The following is a 21,872-nucleotide window of genomic DNA, read 5'->3' as shown; positions in this document are numbered from 1 at the left end:
TATATATAAGCCTACTATACAATGTGGGCGAAGTAGAGTTATTCGTGACCAACAGAGGAGTCTCGACGGTCGGGTTCACCCTTGCCTCGAAACAACTGCTGGTTATGGTTGTCGACAATTACACCTAGGTAGCATTCCTTACGCAGTGCCATCATCATCTCCCTTCTTATACAACTCGCAGAATCGGATTGGCCGCACCAAGAGCTTTGTCCAAGGGCCTGGCTCGGATCTCATATCAGCCATACGGGGATAATTCGTCCCCTCCAAAGTGTTGTAATCTCGCTGCCCCCTGCCCCATCTGTCTCAGTATCCTGCAGACTACGCACCCTGGTAGGTAATGTTTCTGTCTTTGCATGTGCATGGGCTCCTCTTCGTCTCGATGTCACTTTATATCCCAAGACCAAAGCGAAGTAAAGAGGGATCCCAAGAAAAGAAGTGACGAAAGCACCAACATCCAACCCATGACTGTAGAAATTGCGATCAGATAATTCAACTGCTCGCATGATGGGTATTGAGAAGCAAAGAACCAACGCGATCCACGAACCGAGAATACCGAATGGGGCTTTAAAAGGCACCTCCTCAGATGCAATCTTATGGCACCTGCGGGCACGTACAAACGATATATGGATGACGAGTATTGACACCCAGGTCAATATGCTGAACATAGTAACCAGATTGACAAGGTAGCTCCATAGACGACCAGAGATAGTGAGCAGGTTCAAAAAGCCCAATAGGGCCGGGGTGGAACTGATTCCTAAGGCGTACACAGGCACACCGCGTTTATCGGTGCGTCGAAGGAATCGAGGGGCGCTCTTTTCAAAGGAGAGTTCACGAATAATTCTTGTTGCCATACAAAGGGCCCTGCTTGCCGAAGAAACGATAAAGATAAGAATGCATGCATTCAATATATTTGGTAGCACAGTAACATGAGCCATTTGAACCGCCACGACGAATGCTGACGCAGTGCGCTTGGAGGTGTACATGGGCAATGCTAATATGTCTTCATCGTAAGGAATAGCCATCCCTAATAGAGTGACAATAACAAGATTGAATGCCAGAATGCGATAAAAGGTTTGCTGAATTGCTCGAGCTGCTGCTTTTCGAGAGTCATGCGTGTGTAACACAGCCATGCCAATTAGTTCGGTTCCCAGGTAAGATAGTGTAGTGGAGGGGAAAGACCTGAAGATGGCGCGGAATACCCCCAAAGCTGTCCTGTCTTCCTCGTTGGCGAACGCACCAGGATTTCTCCAGTAACGAAAGCCCTTCTTGTGATCTGGACCGCCACCAAACGCAATAACGAGTGACAGGATCATGAGCGCCAACACTATGAGGACTTTAAATGATGAGAGAACAACTTCATAGCGCCCAAGGAAACGGCCACTCCAGTAGTTCATGGCAACTATCACAGCCAGAAACACTGTGATATAGGCGATTTTGTCCACAATTCGAATTGTAGTCCAGTATGATATCACAACCACGCCTGCGGTCATTTGATTGATGATGACCATCATATATTTGAGCCAGTATCTGCGCATTAAAAAGATACTTTGTCAGCTCTAGATCACCTGAGCAGAAACTATGCAAGCTTACATCCATCCCAACGTGAACCCTAACGAAGGCCCGCAAAATCGTTTTGCTTGAATATGTAGAGTGGTTGGCCCTCGTGAAAAAGAAGCCACTTCCCCGAGTGCGGAGAGAACCAGGAAGACGATAAAACCGACGAAGGTGTAGGAAATCAAGATAGAGGCCGGCTATTGGGATTAGTACCTAAGCCGCAGAAGACAAAACATCGAACGAAGAGCTTACGCCGGACCTAAATGAGTCGTCAGCGTACAGCGTCCCTTTTGCGTTACTGGACGACCTACCGCGAGAGAGCATTCCCAAACGCTATCATCAAGCCGGTATTTATTGCTCCACCGATCGCTATAGGAAAATTAGGGAGACAGTTCGTTTTTGTTTTCGGCAGATAAAAAACGGACTTATGAGAGTCACCTGGTACGGCCTTAAGCCAGCATCGGGATTGAGCAGGTACGAAAGCTGGCTCTGTGTGGATATTGCTGACCCTGGATTGGTTGTTGGTCGCAACTCCAGCGAACTGTTGGATGGTTCGATCTGAGACATTGAGGGTTGGGTGAGATTAGATCGAACAATTGAAATCTTAGGTTTACAGGATCTTGCTCTGTGCCAGCTGTAGTCCATTTCCACACGGGCCAGCTCAATGAGTGCCTAGTTTCTTGTTTGGGAAGGCTTTGCTACGGCCCCGGTCCTTCCTCAAGGTGTTGACTTTCCAGGAATTCGTGCAAAGAACAAGTTAGCACACTAAGTAGTCTCGAACAGAAAATCCAAAGCGTTCAATTCTGTCTAGCAACAAATAAGTGGTGAAGGGTATATATATGGATCCCTATCGCATGCATCTATGACCATAGAAAGGAAGAATACCACCAGGTATCTCCGATACACTTGATTTCGTACGATGTCCAGAACGCCGAAATCTAGGAGACCGGTAGCCAAATGCGAAAAAGCAAAAAAAAAAAAAAAAAAAAAAAAAAAGGTACCAAAAAAGCCATCAGAATGTAAGTCGATCTATCCTCAAAGCGAGTTCTGAGACCCGTTTATACGTCTCGTGATATTCGTGAAATGTTCCTGAATGTTGCAACGGTTGAACGTCTACCGAGACATGTAGAGAGAGTCGCTGGACTCGGTCCTTGGGAAAAAGCGGCCTTGTAACGAATCTGAAGACTCGCTTCGGGGGAACATGCGTTGGTGGGCTTTGGAGATGGTCCGGTCGGTGTAAATTCCCTTGGCAGTACCCTTGAAGACCTCGCTGAGATATTCCTTGAATTCAATATGTGCGAAGTCCGGGTAAAGTTCCTTAGCCGACAGATAACCAAGGTACTTGGCATATTCTGGAGTGTTGTCGCCGCGAATGCCCCATGACAGCTGGTACTCTGCTAGGTACCGGGGGATGAACTTCACTGGGTCGAAAGGGTAGGTCTCGCTTGACTGACGTGCGGCAAGAACCCTGTTTTGAACCAACTCCTCTGAGATCTAACGACGAGGTCAGTGCGCGGAAGATCGACGGTTTGATGGGATCACACTTACGTAGTTTCGAACAATCTGCTCCCCACTGATCTCTTCAAGCAGACCGAATATTTCATTTTGGGTGAGTACTGCGTCGTATGCAAAGACCATCTTGTTCAATGTGCGATCGTCCGAAATTATTCTAGCAACGTAGCGTCCGATATCCCTCAGATCTGTCAGGGCCAGGGGCGTGTTGCCGTCTCCGACGACTTCGTTGTTGGCAGCCGTCATTGCATAGTCCAGTTTACCGGATTCGAGTCTAGGATAAGAGAGTTGGTACCACCAGCCAACATCGATGATGGTGTAAGGAAGGCGGAGTTGCTTGATGTGGTTGTAGACAACTTCTTTCTGTTAAGGGGAAAAAAAGAACGTCAGAGATGCTCGAAAGAAGCAGCAATTCGATGGTAGAAAATTACCTCGTCCCTCAACCACATGATACCACCGGGTGGCGCGACGGTGATGAAACCGCAGGGGATAAATCGCTTAACACCGGCCTTCTTCGCCGCATTGGCGATGGGGATTTGGTCCTGCTGTTCTGCAGAACCAACACAGCTGATAACGACATCGATATCGGCCAGTGCCTTCTCTAGCTCCTCCTCTGTCGATTTCAGGTCACATTTGCGGATGTGCACTCCCTTGTCCTGCAAGGCGAGAACGGCGGGTTTCTGAGCAGAACGGGGCCGAATAAGGGCGTGGACTTCCTGTATGGTGAGGGAAAGTCAGAATTTTGCTACTTTTTTCCTTCATAGCAATCACATTTTTGCTGTAGGGTGACCTACATAGGTCGGGTGCTCCAACAGTCCATTTGCAATCGAACCTCCGGTCTCACCCGCGGCTCCGACCAGCAGAACTCTTGTTCGTGACATAATGATCTCCCAAAGCGGCAATGCGTCCGTAAAATAGATATGCAGGCGAGAGGGGTTGGGCAGAGGGATAGAAAGATGAAGAGGTGATTGAGGAAAAAGCTGGACGCCAGACGGGCAGAGGCAGGGTTAAAATTGGGCTCGCTGGCGGGTGCCTTCACAATGATGTTTTCTCAGACAGAGGGCAGAATCAAGAAACAGGAAAGAATCGACGTTATAAAGGGCAGCGTCCCACCGAAAATGGCCACTTGGTTACCCACTCTTCCTGGTATCACAAGTGGTTAGCTGTGGGTCGGCTGTGGATGTTAAGCTCCTGCAAGAGATGACGACCTCCGCGAATGAGTGAGGCCATGACAATGGCACGGTGCAGAGACCTCCGTCGGCATCACCTGAAGGATCAGGAGACAAGAGCAGGGCCAGGCAATAAGCTTGCAGCCAAGTCACACTGTTCTCTCTCCTTTGACCAGGCAGAGTTTTGCAAAAAGTGAGATCGCCACGGGCCGGCCGGTGGTGGTTCGGCGGCTGAACCCAAAAGGCGCAAGGAAGCCTTACGTCATGTTCCACTTACGGCTTCCCGGTCCCTCTGGATCTGGAGTCTGCCCCTCAGCCTGACCCTCTTTTGCTTCCTCCACTTCTCGCCCTCACGCCCTGCATCTGCCATCACTCATCGCGTGTGAAAGGGCGGGGTTGCATCCCCAAATTTCGAGCAAATAGTTGGACACAAGCGGTGACGCCATTGGCATGGAGTGCCCGCTTTTTCCATGGTCGCGGGCATTCCTCGTTCCATGGGGCCAGGACCGCAAATTCCGTCGCAGACCGCGTTTCACGCGCGATCGCTGCTTCACAGGCGCACGCACGCGCTCAACTAGGGCTCTCCGGTTTCCAGACGTCCAAAAGACTTTCGCCCAGATCAGCAGTTCCCCCGCAGTTACGGAGTCTACTAACGTTTGAGCAGATCCGGGGTTGAACTGCGGAGTTAATATCGACACGTTTTCGACATGAAGTTGATACCAAAAGTGTGAAAACAAGCCCACGAGTCCCGACTCTCTAGTGGCTCTGGGAGACCTCGTCCCTCGCCTCTCTGGGGTCCATCATGCCGTGCACTGCGAGCATCAGAAAATCCCACCAGTCTGCCTCAGTGCCTGTATACTCAAACCGTCAACAGCGGCGTTGCCAAAAGAAAAAAAAAAAAAAAAAACTTGGCCATCCAGTAAGAGCTTCCTTGTGTATGAGCAGAAAATGCATATAGACCAGCGTTCAAAGCGTACTCTTGCTTAACCAGCTTGTTGTCGATTCCAACCTGCACATCCCATTCGTCAACATGCACAGGAAGCCTCCATCGCCTGGTGATCCGGGTCAGAGCAGATGCACGATATAATATCCTGACTCGTAGTGCCCCGGCCCGCGAATGATTCATCTGGAATCTGCGGGGACTAATATCCTTCTCGGAGGCTGTTCCGAAGCATGGCTGGATGAATTCCAGAACCTTTGCGACCCGAGAATCTGATGACACTGATGAATGACGTCCTTCTGTTTCCAACAGGCTAGTCGGCGGGGAGATGGTGTGCAATCCCGTATATTTAACTCTGAGGGTGTAGTTTAGTGCTGATCTCGTTGAACTACTCATAGTACGCTAAGTAGTTACAGTTTCCTCCGCCTGGGAGCAAGTCACACATGCCAAAGTTAAATAAGAGAGTGTTGGCGATAACGTTTGAAACCTTCCCCGTCGGATATCTTGTGGAATATGTCACATTTTCCCACCTCGTTCGCCGCCGTTGCCGCCTCAGCCTTCTCAATTGCGGCCATGGACGCCTTTGCCCCAGGAGAGCAGCTTACCCCGTGGCTTTGCTTTCGAGTGATTGAACCTATAGGTGCCGCCAATTAGCAACGTGCATATAATTTCATAGTTTAAAACTTGTAGGAGACTTCTCTCATGGAACTTGGTCTAAGGAGGTAGCTGGCTAACTACCGGCCACGCATCTTTTTTTTTTTTTTGGTGTAGTAGTCTAGCTCCTTAAAGATTGGGGATCAGCGTTGTACAAAACGTGAGGGTGGTATTCATACTGCTTTAACTTGTGTTGGGCAGCCGGGTGACCAACTCGGTTGGTGATAACCAGCTAGCTATACAATTCAGCGTGCGAGCGTGCGAGGCTGACTGTTGGCTTTCCTTTGCGGGGATTAAGCCGATATCACCTGGGCGACGTGTTCTGAGGGACTATATCATGGTTTGCCTTCCTATGACAGCTGGCCTTTGGATCCCTTGCAAAGGCGTGTTGCAGATAGGATGCACGATACTGGACTCTATGCCCGCCATCGTTTACTATGCTTGTGCTTTCTATGGTCTGCTTCGGAACTGAATAATACTACTGACGCGGGGTTACGGCTTTGATCATGACAGCACGAGGCAACAGCAGCTCTCAGAGACTACTAGTCTGAATGTTGAAAATACGATGACGAAGGAATCAGGAAAGCTACTCGTTCCTGGAAAATAGGAACAGCGCAATCCGATGGGGAATGGGGAATTTCATCCAGACAAATCAAAGAGTTGCACTGGAAGGACGATGAACCAAAGCCATACATGGGGAAGATATGTCGCATTGAGGCTCCAAACGGAAAGTCGTCATCAAAGGCTGGCAGTGTAGGCATACAGGAGCATGAAGACTGGGAAATATTATGAGGTGTGAGTCCGAGGCAGTGAGATTTGGGGGATTTGGATATCCTGAAAGGTCTTCTGCGTCTTCAGTGGCCTGACGAGTTCCTTCACAGTCCTTCCCGTGGGACCTGTATGTTAAAATCAAACGGACCATGGTCCCCAAAGGGGGTCTTTCTTGAGGATAGACGACATTGGGTAAGCATAGTCTTGATTGATGGAGATAGATTGACTGAGATATATCTCTTTCAGACCAAGGTAGGCTGACATATAGAGTAAATCTGTCTCGTTTAAACATACTTGTCTTCTCTAGGCTCTAGCTAACCCTAAGGCCCCTTGACTAAATGCTCACCTACACTCATACTTAATAGATATACCGGAAACTAAATCAAAGGGCAGAGTTAGCCACCTGTATTACCTCACTTCACACAATAGAGATGACCAATAAAGCAAAAGGGGGGTAGTGGTGCATCAATAGAGGGTATTATCAAGACGTACTTTAGATTCTCCCGATCAGTCATATCCAAGAACGCCGTAGCGCCGAGGTCCCTCCCTTCCAGACCACCCTCCATCTGACTCTGGATGCGATCGCGCTTCTTATTCTCCCAGCGCAGGAGCAAGCCCAGAATAGTGATGAGGACGGCTTCGATGAGATGGGAGACGATCATCGACCAGATTCCTAGTGAGTACGTTGGTCTGTCGATAGGGCATCGTTGTTAGCATTTGGATGTACCAGATTAGGGCTTATAGTGGATGGATGAGGGGGGAATACTTTTGGCTATCTTTATAGAAAAACGGCCCGGCGATATTTCCTGTACAGTATCCTAGGAAGAGGACTGCGTTTGTAACGACTTTCTTGGTGTGACCTGTTCATCATCCATCATTAGCTATACTATGATACTTTGCATATTCGATCTCAGTTTATGCATACCAGCAGTATTAGCAACCTGCATACTCAAAACCAACACAAAAGCCGCATTATAAGGGCCTGTGAGATAGTAGCAGATCAAGCGGCCGACCTTTTCAGTCTCAGGAACGAAGCGGAGCCCAAATGCACCAGCGATATTGGGGATTAGGAACAGAAGTACGAAGAGGCAGCGCCGGTTCACGAAGCGGTCGTTGAGGTATACGCAAGCCAGGATGGAAATTGCTATTATGACACCGTATGGAATCTTTTTATTTTTATTTTTTTTGCGTCAGATGAGTCGGTCTTTGCTTTGTAGGAGTAGGAAGCGTTGATGGGAGAAAAGCATACCTGCATGAGGGTTGTAACTAGGGTCGAAAACCCGAAGCCCTGGATAATGATGGTTCCGAAGTTTGAGATTCCGCCGTTAGGTATATTGCCTGGGAAGTCAGTACGGCGAGAAGGGTGTTCTAGTATAGGGAGGTAACATACAAACACAGCCCAGCACAAAGAAGAAATAAAGCTTGTAGTCCATAAATGCCTCAAGGACCTGTCGGGGCTTCAGGTGTTTGTTCTCAATACCGGTTTGGTTCTCTCTCAGTCGCTCGACGGCAATTCGGCGCTCTCGTTGAGAAAGACCAGGAGCGTTGACTGGGGAGTCGGGCAGGAATATGAACATGACGATACCCCATGCAGAGCAAAGGGCGCCGCTGCATAACTTTAGTAACTAGCCGGATCATCTGAGCCTTAGAAGAGCTTACATGATGATAAACTCGTACTTCCATGACGGGAGCGCGCCCTTGATATTGCCGATTCCGTAGCCCAGAAGACCACCGAGCGCAATCCCAAAACCATTGGCGGTATACCATAAACCCATACGGACGGGTTGTTCGCGTCGTGTGTACCACATACTGGTAATGAGCATGAACGCGGGGTCTGCGCAGGCCTCGGCAGCACCTCCTAGGGCTCGTAGGACGGCGAGGGTCTCGAAGTTATGGCATGCGGCTTGGATCATGAGGAAGACACCCCTGCGTTCTTAGCTAGTGAAGACTTAATAGGTTGAGTTGAGCTTACCACATAAAGATATTGATACCAAGGTATTTTCCTGTAGGTAGTCAGCACCGAACTCCGCCGTTTGCAGTTGAAGCAATAAGTACCAATTGGGAATCGCTGCAGCATTAGATTGGTAGGCTATGAAGGTCAGCATGTTTACTGCTCTTTTGCCACTCCACGATATAACATACCAATGCCCAGGCCAAAAACCCAAAGTAAAAGATACTACTGAGCCAGCTATACTGCGTTCCATGAAGTTCCAAATCCTCAACAATCCCAAAGATAGCCGCGTAGCTCAACGTCGTCTACCTTTTAGTTAACAACATAGCCCATCTCAAACAATAACCGACCAGAGAGAAGCCAAAACACACCTTATCGATATAGAAGAACGCATAGCAGACAGCCAGATACGGCAGAATCATGAAATCAATTTTCCAAAGCACCCTCCGCACTTCGGCCGGATCAATCTCCTCATTGATTTCATCCGTGTTGTTGAACAGCGCTTGAGCGACATCGCCTTCCTTTCCGCCCGCCCATGTTTGCTTTGGCTGTTGCACCTCTTCGTCATGGTTAGCGGTGGGCGTATTGTTATTACCCTTGGTGATGTCGGAAGTGCCGAGCGACTGGAGACGGGACGTTATGCCCATCTTGTCTTCTCTCCGCGCCGTGCGTCTCAGCTCAACTCGTCGGAAAATGTGCAGAGATGCGGGTGAGCGTCGACCAGGGAACACAGCCGTGGATCTCGGAGGTTTATGTACGTACTGGAGTCGTTTGCTGGGGTATGGATGGGGACTCGGGGAGGAATAAAGTTAAATGACCATGGTCTCGGACATCATGGCGATCATCAGCCTTCTCCAACACTACAGTAGTAACCAAGGTAGTTCAGCATTATGAGGCAGGGTTCTGATTACCTCGGACCTCCTCTGGAATACGTAAAGTGTACTTTGTATGGGAGCTCTGATACTTAGATCCACATCGCTATCCACTGCGGAGGTGCGGAATGGTGCGCAATGCGGGGATCAAAGTCAACCCTTGCCTTGTTGAGGGCGTGGGGGTGAATAAAATGGGAGCTCAGACTCGGGGTAGCTGCGAGAGAGCATTTCCGCAGACGTTCTTCTCAAGCGTGCAGGTGGCTGGAACAAAGCACCGGGAATTGGCTGATGCAGCGGTGTTTGGAGTCTCTGGACGAGAGATCGGAGGAAGACCGATACAAAGGGCTGAGAACAGGACTTGATAGGTGGAAAAACTGATGAAAGAACAGGGTAAAGAGCTGAGGACGGGAAACAGATGGACTGACCATGGACTGACAATTGGACGGACAAAGGAAGAACAGCAAGGAAAAGGGGCCCCCGTCATTGGCCTGCCAGCGTGGGGGTTGACTCAAGCACCCACTTTCATTTGCGGGGAGAATCCGGGGATCAATACGAGTCTTCAATGGATTCAGGCATGCAACTGCTTGGTACAGTATGATCCAATAATTGATTGACTTTTATTTATCTACCGTAAACAGCTTCTACCTCCTCGTCGCTTGATTTACCCTACCACACTTCTCTGGATTCTCCCAGTTTCATCGCCGATTGAAGTTCAAATACCGCGCCTTCCACTGTGTCAGCTTCGTGATCTTGCAATGAAGGGGGCAGACTTACAGCCAGGAATAAAATAATCAAATTCGAACCCACAAAGGCCGCATAGATACCCAGGTCCCTCCATCTGTTGTCGAAGCTCATCTCAAAAGCTTGATAGTATTCGTCCCCGACCCGATACGCGCAGTACTCACAGTCCTGGGTCGCGTTGTTGGCCAGGTACCCTATCCCGCCCCTGTCAAAGAATTTCTGCATATACTCGCCGCAGGATTGCCCTGCGGGTGCTTGGAACCGATTGAATTCACCGGAAGTACAGGCAACGGGCCGCCCGTGCAGCTCCGTCGTAACCATCCCGCTGATGATGCGCGTGAATGGATCCAGCTCATAGAACCAGGCTCGCCAGAATCCGGGCATCTGTGTCTTGGGTATCATGACACCGCAGAACAAACTGAATAAGATCATAAGTGGGGGGTTAAACTGCGATGCGATCATGCTATTTGGGGTTAGGGCTTGGACCATTTGACCTAGTGTGACGGCAAACAACTGGGTAATCATGACCATGAAGAATTGGTAGCCTGCTCGATCACTTGCACTCTGGAATCCGGGGATGTAGAAGAGGAAAACGAAGAAGATAACTGCACAGAGTATGCAATACGGGATCTCAGCAATGACCATGGACACCGCAAAGGCGAAATCCTTGTATGTCTTTGACGCAGCTTCACGATAGAAAACTAATCGCGACATCTCGTACCGAGGCTCGACCATCTGAATAATAATGATGGGAATAACTGTGACATTGAACAGAACAAAAATACGGTACTGAAGCGAAGCCCGAGAATCGTCGAGTTGCAGGTATGCAAGACCAGTGATCAGGGAGATACTGAAGTGGGTAAAAAGTCTTGTAAAACCGTACTTGTGAGAGCGCCAAAACACGATGTTAGTCCGCTTGCAGACGGTCTTGACTTGATGCCAGAGCGGCGTTGCGTACTCCTTGTCAATAGAGTTCGTCGCTTGGGTCTGCCTAGCCTCCTCGGCACGTCGGGTCTTTATCTCAACAATCTCACGCTTGGCCTGCTCGCGCTCAGGCGACTCCCTCCAGAATTCAACCCAGTCGCGGTTTCCGAGATGGCGGCTTTGACCTGCACCAATTGCATCAAGCATCCATTCGGCAGGGTTCGCATCGGTCGGACAATCTGCGCCGTTACGGCGAAAGTAGGAGAGCAGGGTACTTGAGTCCTGGCCGATATCACCAAAATACACGCACTCGCCTCCACTTTTCAACAACAGGAGACGGTCAAAGTTCTCGAAGAGAGCGGAGTTAGGTTGGTGGATGGTGCATAGAATAGCCTGCCCGGCCGCAGCAAGCTTGCGCAGGAATCGAACAACTAATTGTTGTGTCAGAAATACCAATTAAAGATAAGTCTTCGTGTCAGAGTCAACTTACTATTGAAGGCAGACTGGCTGTCGAGTCCGGAAGTAGGTTCGTCCAGGAATAGCAGCATTTCAGGTTTCGCGGCCAACTCGACACCAATCGTAACACGCTTCCTTTCCTCAACGGATAAACCAGTCTCTGGTGTACCGATGACAGCATCTGCGAGGTTTTCCAGCTCCAACAGAGAGATTATCTCTTCCACATACGCATATTTCTCCGTTTGTGGGACATCGTATGATTGACGAAGGTCGGCAGAAAAGCGCAGGGCCTCGCGAACTGTCTGCATAGGTTCATGCACATCCATTTGCTCCGCATAAGAAGTGCCTCTCTGGAAAGAAGTACCAGGCTTAGCACCATCTACCAGAATATCGCCGCCAATAACGCCAATGTTCTTCCTCGCTGCGAGGACGTCAAGCAGGGTCGTCTTACCCGCCCCAGACGCTCCCATCAAGGCCGTTAGTTTACCGGGCTGCACGTAGCCATATATATTATGTAGCAGTCGACGAGTGCCAGACGCCACGGGCACATCGTAACAGACGTCCTCCCATGTCAAGACGGGCTTCGAAGCAACGGAAACATCAGCCCCAGGACCACTTAGTTCTTTTGATTGCCGGCTCGAGCGCTGTGCCTTCAGCGTTTCGTTCAGTTGCTTTCGCTCGTCGTTCTCTTTTTGGTAAAAGGTGACCGTCTTGCCGCCAGCATTGAAACGAACCACCTCGCCGAAATACAGATTCATTGCCAAGAAAGCGACAATGAGAGCCACCATGATGCCAAAATTCCGCCAGAGATCTTCTCTTTTGTAATTAAACGTGACTGCCGCATAACTTTCCCCTGGAATGACGGGAGAACCTGCCTCGCCACCTGCAAGAGTGCAGACCTGATGGCTCATATTGGTATATCCCTCACCGTTGGGGATCAAAGACTCACTAGTGCAAGTCATATTAAGACCTTTGAATTCGTTGACCATCAAACTAGCGAACCCCAATCCGAAGGGGTTGATGTAGTAGAACCATCGGAGCCAAACTTGTCCGTTTGGCCATTGCACAAGATAACCAGACGTCAAGATAAACAAAGTTATAAGAACGGAAACAAAGTTCATTGCGTGATCAAATCCAGGTGATAGGCAACCGATAGTTCTGAAGATGACGGTCATGTTGATATAGCCAGTAAATATCAGCAGCACAAAGGTGAAAAAGGCACCTGCATCGCGGACAAGGCCACACATGAAGTATACTATGACACTAAAAACGAGAATCCTGGCAATGGCGAATGTCGCATCGACAAATATCTGAGCGATAAATAGTGCACTAGGTCGGTAAAAGGCAAATTGGCGGTGTTTATTCACCAGAGGGCGCCCCATCATAGTCGAAGCAAGCTCGGAAAACGCCTGGAAGCCATTGAAGAGGAAGCTGGTGAAAAGAAGACCACCCCTGGTAAATGCGCCGGCACTAGTCTTGGGTAAGTTGAGCCAGACAGTTCCCAAAATAATCGCAACACCAGTAGAGGTAATCCAAGAGACATTCAAAGCAAACTTGTCTTGCCATTTGATAAAGAACTGGCGTCGCATCAAGGCCCAAACTTGGAGGTAATATGGAATGAGGTAAACCGACGACTTCGAAGTGAATTTGCGCTTTGCTTCTTGGTTGGCAATTTCAAAGTCATTGTAGATTTGCTTCTCCTCCTGTATTTGCTGCCGGTAGGCGTCCATTTCCGTAGCAAGGTTTTGGCTGTAAACAGACTTATTGAAGGCGGCCGTGAGAGCCTCGGGCGAAGAAGGAACATTAGTCTCGTCGCGGCCTTCCTTGTACTCTCGCTCGAACGGATCTGTACATGATGTGAGGTAATCCGGGGTGGTCTGACGAGGCTTTTCCTTGAACCCAAGATTCTCAAAGTACGCTCGTGCCTCGGTAGCCGGGCCAAAGAAAACTTGTTGACCACTGTCAATGACCAGGACCTTGTCAAATTGCTTGTAGATGCTCTCTGACGCCTGATACAATGAAACAAAAGTCGTAGTCTTATAGATGTTGGTCATAATCCGTAATGATTTGGCGAAATCAAGAGCGGTAGAGGCGTCAAGACCGCGTGTGGAATTATCCCATGCCAGGACCGTGGCCGAAGTAATCATCATCTCCGCAATACTGACTCGACGTTTCTCCCCTCCAGACACGCCTCGAATGAACTGGTTTCCTACGACGGTATTGGCAGTGTGCTCGATATTGAACATCTTCAGCAACATGTGGATCACTTTGTCTTTGAATTCGTCCTTAGACACACCAAGTGGCCGTTTCCCAGGTGTTTTTGTATCTAACGCAAACCCGAGGGTTTGTTTGACGGTCAGGGTTGGCTGATGGACATCATCCTCTTGATTATACACAGCTTCGCCGCGAAACCTTTTTGAAAATGTCTTGTGATCGAAAGGACCATATAGAACCTCTCCGTCTACCGCAGTGTAACCAAACCGTTGATTCGTGATCGACTTTAGAAACGTGGTACAACCAGATCCAGGGCGTCCAAGAACGAGTACCATCTCTCCGGCTCGTAAAACGCCACGGAAGTCCTTGAGGATATCGAACTCTTTGCCTCTATTGTTGTGGCCGGTCCAGCTCATAATCCGCTTAGGGACGTTCAGGAAATCAACAATCGCGTCAGGGAAGGTCTTAATGAAGCTTTTGGAGCCACCGATTCCACGAACAGTGAGANTGTCCCAGATAACACCTAAAGAGTCAGTATCGTGCCAGGATAGCGACGAATGTTGTGGTCTGACCAATGTGTTTGCCCTTAATACCAGCCTCTAGCTCAGCTGCTTGATTTCCCCGGAGAGCAGTTTCGAGGTCCCAGGACTCAACGGAGTCGGTTGAGCTGCCGGTTCGCTCCACATCGCTGCTGTGGACATCATTCTTCGAGACCCTGGAAGCATGCTTGGACAGTCTCTGAGCCTGGTAAGATATGCTAGAAAGGTTCCTGTTCAGCTCGGCAAACTCGTGCTCGGCCTCCTCGACATTGACGCCCGAGTCGTGGGAGACAACACCCTGGGGGTTGTTTTGTCGGATCCCCTCTCGATTCTGCTCGTAGCTTGAACCAAGAGTATCCGCATCTGAGCCGGTAGAAACCCCCAGCTTCCCATCCATGGCGGCGGCAGTAGCACACCTGTGCTATACCAGCAACGACGGTTGTGTACACGAGCTCGAGGGAAGTGGAAGAGAAGACCGGACAGATAAACCGGGGATATTTATCATGACAAATAAATTTCAAAAGCTAGCAGGAGATAGGCTATTTCCCCACCAGAAAGTAGCCGACACTTAAGAGTCCTAGCCATATTACAGTACAGTTGACTACTACTTAAGCGAGAGGGCGCCAGGAGCGACAGCCGGGGGGAAAGGAGCGGACGGCCAGGCCTGGAAAGCACCCCACATGGAATTCCAGCCTGGCTTGGGGTCGAGACTAAGTGAATAGCTTATTCGACGGCTCCATAGTGAGCACGGATACAATCCAAGGGCTACATGTGTTGAGGCCTTCAGGGACTCGGGCAGCATCTGCAAGATGTTGCCACCTCGTGTGAGCTATCATCAAGAACGAGATCGAAAACATGTTTCCGAGGGATCGCGGATCGCATGAGCAACTAAACGGTTAGAATTTTCCACGCTAAGGTCGACAACGCTGCTGAACATTGTTCACCGATACAGCACTGAAACCCTTTAGAGTCGGGGGTTGCCGACAACCGGCTGGGCTCGTCAGAATGACCCGAACAGACGAGGAGCCAAGCAGCTGAGCGTCTGTCATTACCCTTTGGAGGAAGGCAGCAAAGTGTTCAGGAAGCTGCTTAATAATAGACACGGGCAGCAATTGACGAGAGACTGCAGAGGCATCGGCTGATGTGGAGGAACTGCCGGAGAAAAGCCGTCGACGGTCTCTCTCCAAATGCAGGTCACTGGACTTCATCCATTCCTGTTTGGGAATTGTTCTCCCGCTCCCGACAAGGTTCTCTTCTTGCTCAACTAATAAAGCAAACACCACAAGTCGCAACGCTCACCATGCATCCGCCGTCATCTCCCCAGCCACTTATAATTGCTTCCTGCAGTGTGAACCAATAATGTCATCAAAACGTGCAGTCCGGAGTATTGCAGCAGCCTCGTTTTCTGCTCCCACCGCATGACCAGCAAAGACAGCGCACCCCGGAAAGAGATCTGTTCATCGAATTTCTTGTCTTGTTCGAGTCATCAAGTACACTGCATCTCTTGGCGTTTGCCACTCTTGTATACACTGTAATAATGAAGACCGTCAAGTCGAAATCCCTCATTCAATGAACTCGTTGAATAGGCCGCCGCGAGACTTCGGGCTTACCCATCTTGGCACGGAGCACTCGGGCACTAAATGGTACGTATGTAACATCGGCCAGGTTGCTTGCTTGTCATAAGGCGTGGCCCACGAAATTGGGCTGGTCAAAGGGCGCCGAATGCTTTGCCGTAGGTAGGTGGGAATCGTCATCGGCCTCCAGCTCTTGGTTATACACCCTGGTCTCCAGTACTTGATAATTCATCGTTTTTTAAGTGACGCCAATCAACGTGATCCTTGACCTATCTGGTCTCTGCAGTGATTGAGCTGGTCTACTCTTTTGCACCCCTCCACCACAATATCTCGACAACCCTGCAGCGCAGTGTAAATTACCATATCCCTTCCCCAATGCATCGATATTAGCATCACTGTCCAAAGGTGCCTCGACTATTCCCCCGTTCTTTAGCATGTACCGTAGCGGAGAGCAGACTCTCATTATCGCCGCAACACCAGCGCCCAAAAGAACCCCAACAATCTTCATATTCCCCTCCAGCTGCTGCTGTGTACAGAATGAATTTAATTTCTTAATACGTATTCGTGGGGAAACGGTTTGCTTCCTACCCTAGAGTCTGGATGAAGTCAAATTAGATGAAACGAAGATAAGATACAAGTGGATGCCTATACACCCCTTGATCTACCCGGAATCCTCCTCTCTGATATGATGCTTTCCAACAATTGTCAAAAAGACCTGGTCCAGTGTCGTCTGGCTCACAGAATAATGCTCCACTCCCAAAACAGTCTTATTCTGCTCAAGCTGAAAAAAGACCTTGCTAATACTACTCCTCACCCTGGAAATTCCAGGTCTCGTCGTGGGACCTGCGAGAGTCGAGCCGCCGGAACGCAGCGCAATGGGCTGTATTTCATCACTGGTTCCTAATTCACAAGAAGCCGAGCTCTTTCCGTCTTCACCGTCTGTATACCGTTCGTTCTCATGGGACACATCTGCTGGGACACTGAAGCGCAGCTGTCCGTGGTACGTCTTCTGCTCGATCACCGCACCGGCAAAGCTATCTGCCACCCAGTCCCGGATTTTCTCCATGTCGTCATCGCTAGTATGAGGTGCTTGTGTATGCACAATGTGTACGTGGTACATACTTCCGTACCTAGACCGAAGTGCGTCCGTGGTTCCCAGGGCGAGCATGCGTCTAGCCATAATTCCGGCGCGATGTGCAAGTGCATCCGCTTCTTCCATTGAATGTGTTGTGAGGACTATTGAGCGACCAGGCGAAACAGCCGCGAGGGTCTTCCACATCACGCGCTTCGAAGCAGCGTCCATCCCAGAGGAAGGTTCGTCGAGCAGCAAAACGGAGGGGTTGCCCATGAGTGCAATTCCCAGGGACAATTTGCGCTTGTTTCCACCAGAGAGCTTCGCCGCCATACGGTGTTTGAACTGTGAGAGGCCGACTGCGTGGATTATATCGTTGACGTTGTGGGAGATATCTGGCACTCCGCGAATGCGGGCGTAGAAAACGAGGTGCTCAAGGACTGTCATTTGATCCATTGCGTCAAATTGAGGACAAACGCCTAGGCGGGACCGCGCAGCCGCACGCTGTTTCAAGATCGAGATGCTATCGACGAATATTTCACCACCATTGCGTGTTGGTTGTATATCGCCGCGGACCAGAGAGATGGTGGTTGTTTTGCCCGCGCCGTTGGGGCCCAGAAGAGCGAAGATCTCGCCCGCTCCAACACCGAAAGTGATATCGTCTACGGCCACAGATTTATTGAACGTTTTGCTGACATGTAAGAGACGGAGGTTGTCCTTTGACTTGGGCACGCGAACAATTTCATCTGCAATGTCGCGGTCCATTGGTTCTTTCTCCTCCACATCGTGCAGTCTGGACGTCGGCCGTAAGCGAGAAAGTATAGATGGGCCACCTTCAATTGAAATCAGGAGCGCAAATAAAAGCATCGATTGGACAGTAAGATAGAGAATAGGACCGCCGTAAAGACCGATCTCCCCTGGGTAAGAGGCCATATCCCGGCCTGCAGGACCTCGGCAGAGGATTGAAAATACGTTCAATGAAGTGAATAGAGAACGCAACAAGCTTCCTGATGGGGAAATAATGGCAATAGTAAAGTGTGTAATCTCGATGTACGAGTCAATCTTGTCCGTCGGGGCGTAAGTCAGAACTGACATATAAGCTATAAAGTAAATGAGAAACACGACACACTGCCCACCAGCAGCGAAAGCGAAAGCTGCGAGTTGCGATTTCGTGAACAGTGACACCAAGTAAGCACATAGAGTACCGCAAAGGCCATAGAGGAAAAATACCACAAAGAGGTATTCAATGTGGAACCAGATATTGGAAACGGCTCTGAAAATGATAATTGTGATGACGCTTGACGCAAAGACAAGACAAAAGTCAAATGATACGTATGCCAGCCACAATGATAGGGCTCTGACACCATTGCTGTAATGCAGTCCGCGCACGTTCCGAAGTCGTTCAATGGTTGGGTATAATGCAAAGAAGGCCGGGTAAACTGACATGGCAAGCCCAAAGTATACAATGAGCTGTAGAATATCGAAGAAATTGGGCATGGATGGAATATCAAAAAACGCAAAACCGACGTTAATCGGAATTCCTGTCAGGAGGCGATCTAGCACATTTTGCGTGATCGCAGCAAGAGGGAAGTTGGCGTTGTCTCCCTTCCAAGCAATGGTAGGCTGCCAAAGGGAATCCCCTAGATAGACACCACCTGGGGTCACATTAGCGTAGTTGGCTGCTATGTAGTTAGCGAATTCTGGGTAGTTGACGACCGTATGGAAATGAGATGCATTGCTGGATGGTTGTCCCATGTTATTAGGTCCTCCCGGGTCGACATCAAGATTGTCACTCATAGCGGCAACAAAACTTTCCAGGAGTTCTGGCTGTACGCTGTCAGATGGCCCGATTACTAGCAGCAAGTCATTCCACTGGTCTGCGATAGTGGATTCAGGTGTTCGGTAGGAATCTTCCCCCGAGCACCCAGGCTTCGGGACACCCTGAAGGAACAATGTAACCAGGCCTGCTGCAATTACAGGTATCAAAAAAGCGGCAAGGTATGGGAGAGGGTTGCGGCGGAGGATGGTCATCCTCTTGCGGAACAGATACCATGCCTGAAGCACCAAGCTAATACGGTGACCAGCCATAAGACTTAGCGAGTGACACCTGGAGTTATCTTTAGTGCCTTCAGTGGCATCTCTAAGTGCCTTCCTTTCGTCACGGATGTCACCATTGGCGGTCTCGAAGTAAAATTCGCTCGCAACCCTGAGGAAAACATCTTCAATCGTAGGCCCGCTAACACGATACTCCATGATGCCTTCTTGTTCCAAGCCCGAGACAAACCGGGCCGCTTCTGCTGAGCCTTGGACTGTATATACCGTCTCGTCGAAGTGAACTTCCCGAGGTACGCTGTGGAATCGTGTTAGATTGGCCTGCGCTCCTCCAGGGACGTTGAGGACATGAATGCGATAGCCAGCGCCTAGTTGGTTTTTTAACCCAACGCTCGATCCATTAGCTTTTAATACACCTTTTGAGAGAATTGCGATATTGTCAGCAAGAAGATCTGCCTCATCTAGAAAATGAGTGGTTAAAATGATTGTTCTAGAACCTCTTTCTGCCAGCAAGATATCCCATATCTTCCTCCGAGACAGTGGATCGAGGCCAGAGGAAACTTCATCAACGCAGCAAACTGAAGAGCCACCAGTGAACATCATGGCAAGTTGCACCTTTCTCTTTTGGCCGCCGGAGAGTGTTTTCGAGAGTGCTTTGGCTTTTTTGTTGAGATCACAATCCTTCAAGAGCTGCATAATTTTCTTGTCTGTATCACCTTTCTCGGTGGATTTGAGTTTGCTGAATATTTTTACATGTTCCCTGACAGATAGGTTATCCCAAAGGACATTCTTCTGTGGACAGAGTCCAAATTTCGGTGTTTTTTCGCCATAGTTTATGTCAATCTCTCCAGCTGACAACTTAGATAGGCCTGCGATAGCATCCAAGGTGGTAGATTTTCCCGAACCATTGGCCCCGAGCAAGACCATGATTTGCCCTTTGCTGACTTCAATTGAAAGATTGTCCACCGCATGCACAGCCTGGCGGTTGCTACCAAGCTGCCTTCCAATTGTCCGATAAAACCATCCTGGATGGTATATCTTGGAGAAATCGCGAATACTCAGCGCAATAGAGGAATCGGGATTAGCTGATTGCCGATTCTTCGATGCGGTACCGTATAGCATGCGTTCTACCACAGCAGCCAGGACGGGGTAGACAATGATCTGGATAATCAATAGCCCCCACAAGGTCACACCGGGAAGGCTCCAGGGATTATTTGGTGCTGCTTCTGTTAGCGTAGCTGCAAGATTTTCTCTTTCCCATCGAGCCACGAATACGGAAAAGTAAACGTAGTTCATGGACGGAAACAGAAGGCCGAGAATAATGACCGGTCCATTGCTTGTTGCTGGCACCATTTGTGCTACCACGCCTAAGAGTAGACAGGCAAGGACAACTGATATACCACTGAGCTGAGCTCTTTTAAAAAATGAGGCGCCAAAAATCGCGAAAGACGACAAGGCAAGGCCAGTCAGAATGTAATGGACCAGCGTGATTCCAGCAGAGGTTCTTCTGTATACCCCAGCCTTTAGGATCGCACCCATGACTATCCATCCCGGCCCGTAAACGATATCCAAGGCAAGATGGGCGGCGCAAAACCGGGCTGCTTGAGATACCCATGGAGACGAATTCGGCATCATACAATCTATAAGCTGGCTCATACCCAGCTCTCTTTCCATTGCGATTAGGCCAGTAAGCTGGTATGTCACCCCTACTATGCCAATGAATATGGCCACAGCTATAACATCGATTATGGCTCCCATGTAGCGGGTCCGAATTTGGTCCTCGCGCTCCTCTTCATTCAAAGATGTGTACGGGTATTCCAATGTCTAAGACATGTAAGTGACTAAATTCGGCGCAAATAATATCAGGCTTATATTACCACTTCAGGAAGATCATCAGGATTAAACGAGGTATTGGTTCGTGCAATAGCCCAATCGATAGACCGTTGGAAAGGTAAAAGATATATTTGCTGATCGTTGTGGGAGCTATGCACATCGATACCTTCACCCAAGACCGCGTCCGTTTTTATTGTGTAGTTCCAGGCCTCGTCTGGGCCTTCTGTCGGCGACGAGTAAAAGACGGCGGCCGCAATACATCTAGACATACCACGAAGCGATGTTCGACACAACTCCCGCACTTCAGTCTCGTCGGCAAGAATGTGAACTTCATATTGACTTTTCTTCGCTGGCTGTGCGACCTCATTGATAACTTGTTCAATTGGGCCACCAACGAGGCCGTTGCTAACGAAGATTATCCTGTTCCTTCCTGCGCCGATAAAATCCAATGCATCAGAGAACGACCGGACGTGAGTTGGACTTCCAATACCATAAGTCGCTGGCTGGATAAACAAATTTCGGGCATAAGATCTATATTGGTATGGTCAGACGTGCATCCCAAGCCATGTCAGATGGTGCAGTTCGGGAGGTTCAGACATGAAGGCCACAAAGCATATTGGCAGTATAAGTGCTCGAAGAACGGTCGTGAACAAGGGTCGGACAAGAACAACAAGTAAATTCTTAACTGTCAAAGTCCACACTTGTCGAAAGAACAGAACCATTTTCTCTTCGGCCGTCGTCATGCGTGGCATGAAAACGTACACTCGGAACTAGAAACACAGAGGCTCACCTCCGGCTGCCAACAGCGACACGCAAGTAAAATTAAAGATGGGGGATATCGGTTTAAATGTCACCATATTCAGGCTAACAGGTTTCGACCAAACAAGCGAACTATTGCCAATGCCCTGCGTTGCAGCTGACTCGTCCAAAGAAACGCTGCTTTCCTCGTCAACGAATGTCGGGATTTTAACCATAACGACAGACACCCGGCTAATACCCATTCCTAAGAAATTGATTACATTTAGCGAGGTGGTCATCTGAAAT

General features: G+C 49.3%; 6 protein-coding genes across 6 annotated transcripts; 1 reads left to right on the top strand and 5 right to left on the bottom strand.

The window, feature by feature from the left end:
- Positions 1–230: 230 nt before the first annotated feature.
- Positions 231–2,121, bottom strand: ASPSYDRAFT_93269 (putative amino acid permease; the record flags this gene model as incomplete). The annotated part of the gene is made up of 5 exons (XM_040852809.1): positions 231–1,527; positions 1,591–1,751; positions 1,807–1,813; positions 1,866–1,923; positions 1,980–2,121. The coding sequence occupies 5 exons, from the start codon at positions 2,119–2,121 to the stop codon at positions 231–233; spliced, it is 1,665 nt and encodes a 554-aa protein (XP_040699076.1).
- Positions 2,122–2,529: 408 nt separating this feature from the next.
- Positions 2,530–4,096, bottom strand: ASPSYDRAFT_49446 (aromatic alcohol reductase). Its single transcript, XM_040847834.1, has 4 exons — positions 3,861–4,096; positions 3,498–3,782; positions 3,103–3,429; positions 2,530–3,048 (listed from the first exon to the last, which is right to left on the bottom strand). The coding sequence occupies exons 1-4, from the start codon at positions 3,945–3,947 to the stop codon at positions 2,668–2,670; spliced, it is 1,080 nt and encodes a 359-aa protein (XP_040699075.1). The 5' UTR covers positions 3,948–4,096; the 3' UTR covers positions 2,530–2,667.
- Positions 4,097–6,958: 2,862 nt separating this feature from the next.
- ASPSYDRAFT_35053 (putative MFS allantoate transporter) lies at positions 6,959–9,198 on the bottom strand (the record flags this gene model as incomplete). Its single annotated transcript, XM_040845306.1, has 11 exons — positions 6,959–6,977; positions 7,093–7,290; positions 7,367–7,460; positions 7,526–7,766; positions 7,850–7,938; positions 7,991–8,208; positions 8,260–8,526; positions 8,573–8,603; positions 8,656–8,689; positions 8,743–8,856; positions 8,923–9,198. The coding sequence occupies 11 exons, from the start codon at positions 9,196–9,198 to the stop codon at positions 6,959–6,961; spliced, it is 1,581 nt and encodes a 526-aa protein (XP_040699074.1).
- Positions 9,167–9,396, top strand: ASPSYDRAFT_49444 (uncharacterized protein). Its single transcript, XM_040847833.1, has one exon. It carries the CDS (start codon positions 9,191–9,193, stop codon positions 9,356–9,358), a length of 168 nt encoding a protein of 55 aa, XP_040699073.1. The 5' UTR covers positions 9,167–9,190; the 3' UTR covers positions 9,359–9,396.
- Positions 9,397–9,997: 601 nt separating this feature from the next.
- On the bottom strand, positions 9,998–14,894 carry ASPSYDRAFT_49442 (putative ABC transporter). Its single transcript, XM_040847832.1, has 4 exons — positions 14,331–14,894; positions 11,579–14,281; positions 10,198–11,519; positions 9,998–10,148 (listed from the first exon to the last, which is right to left on the bottom strand). The coding sequence occupies exons 1-4, from the start codon at positions 14,692–14,694 to the stop codon at positions 10,119–10,121; spliced, it is 4,419 nt and encodes a 1,472-aa protein (XP_040699072.1). The 5' UTR covers positions 14,695–14,894; the 3' UTR covers positions 9,998–10,118.
- A 1,638-nt stretch (positions 14,895–16,532) lies between these two features.
- On the bottom strand, positions 16,533–21,550 carry ASPSYDRAFT_159417 (putative ABC transporter; the record flags this gene model as incomplete). Its single annotated transcript, XM_040842822.1, has 4 exons — positions 16,533–16,791; positions 16,837–20,819; positions 20,873–21,359; positions 21,426–21,550. The coding sequence occupies 4 exons, from the start codon at positions 21,548–21,550 to the stop codon at positions 16,533–16,535; spliced, it is 4,854 nt and encodes a 1,617-aa protein (XP_040699071.1).
- Between the last annotated feature and the right edge of the window lie 322 nt (positions 21,551–21,872).

This window comes from Aspergillus sydowii (genome assembly GCF_001890705.1).
Source record: "Aspergillus sydowii CBS 593.65 unplaced genomic scaffold ASPSYscaffold_12, whole genome shotgun sequence".
Taxonomy (NCBI): Eukaryota; Fungi; Ascomycota; class Eurotiomycetes; order Eurotiales; family Aspergillaceae; genus Aspergillus; species Aspergillus sydowii.
Note: the sequence above shows the minus strand (reverse complement) of the source record. Positions and strands in the feature narration are given on the sequence as shown.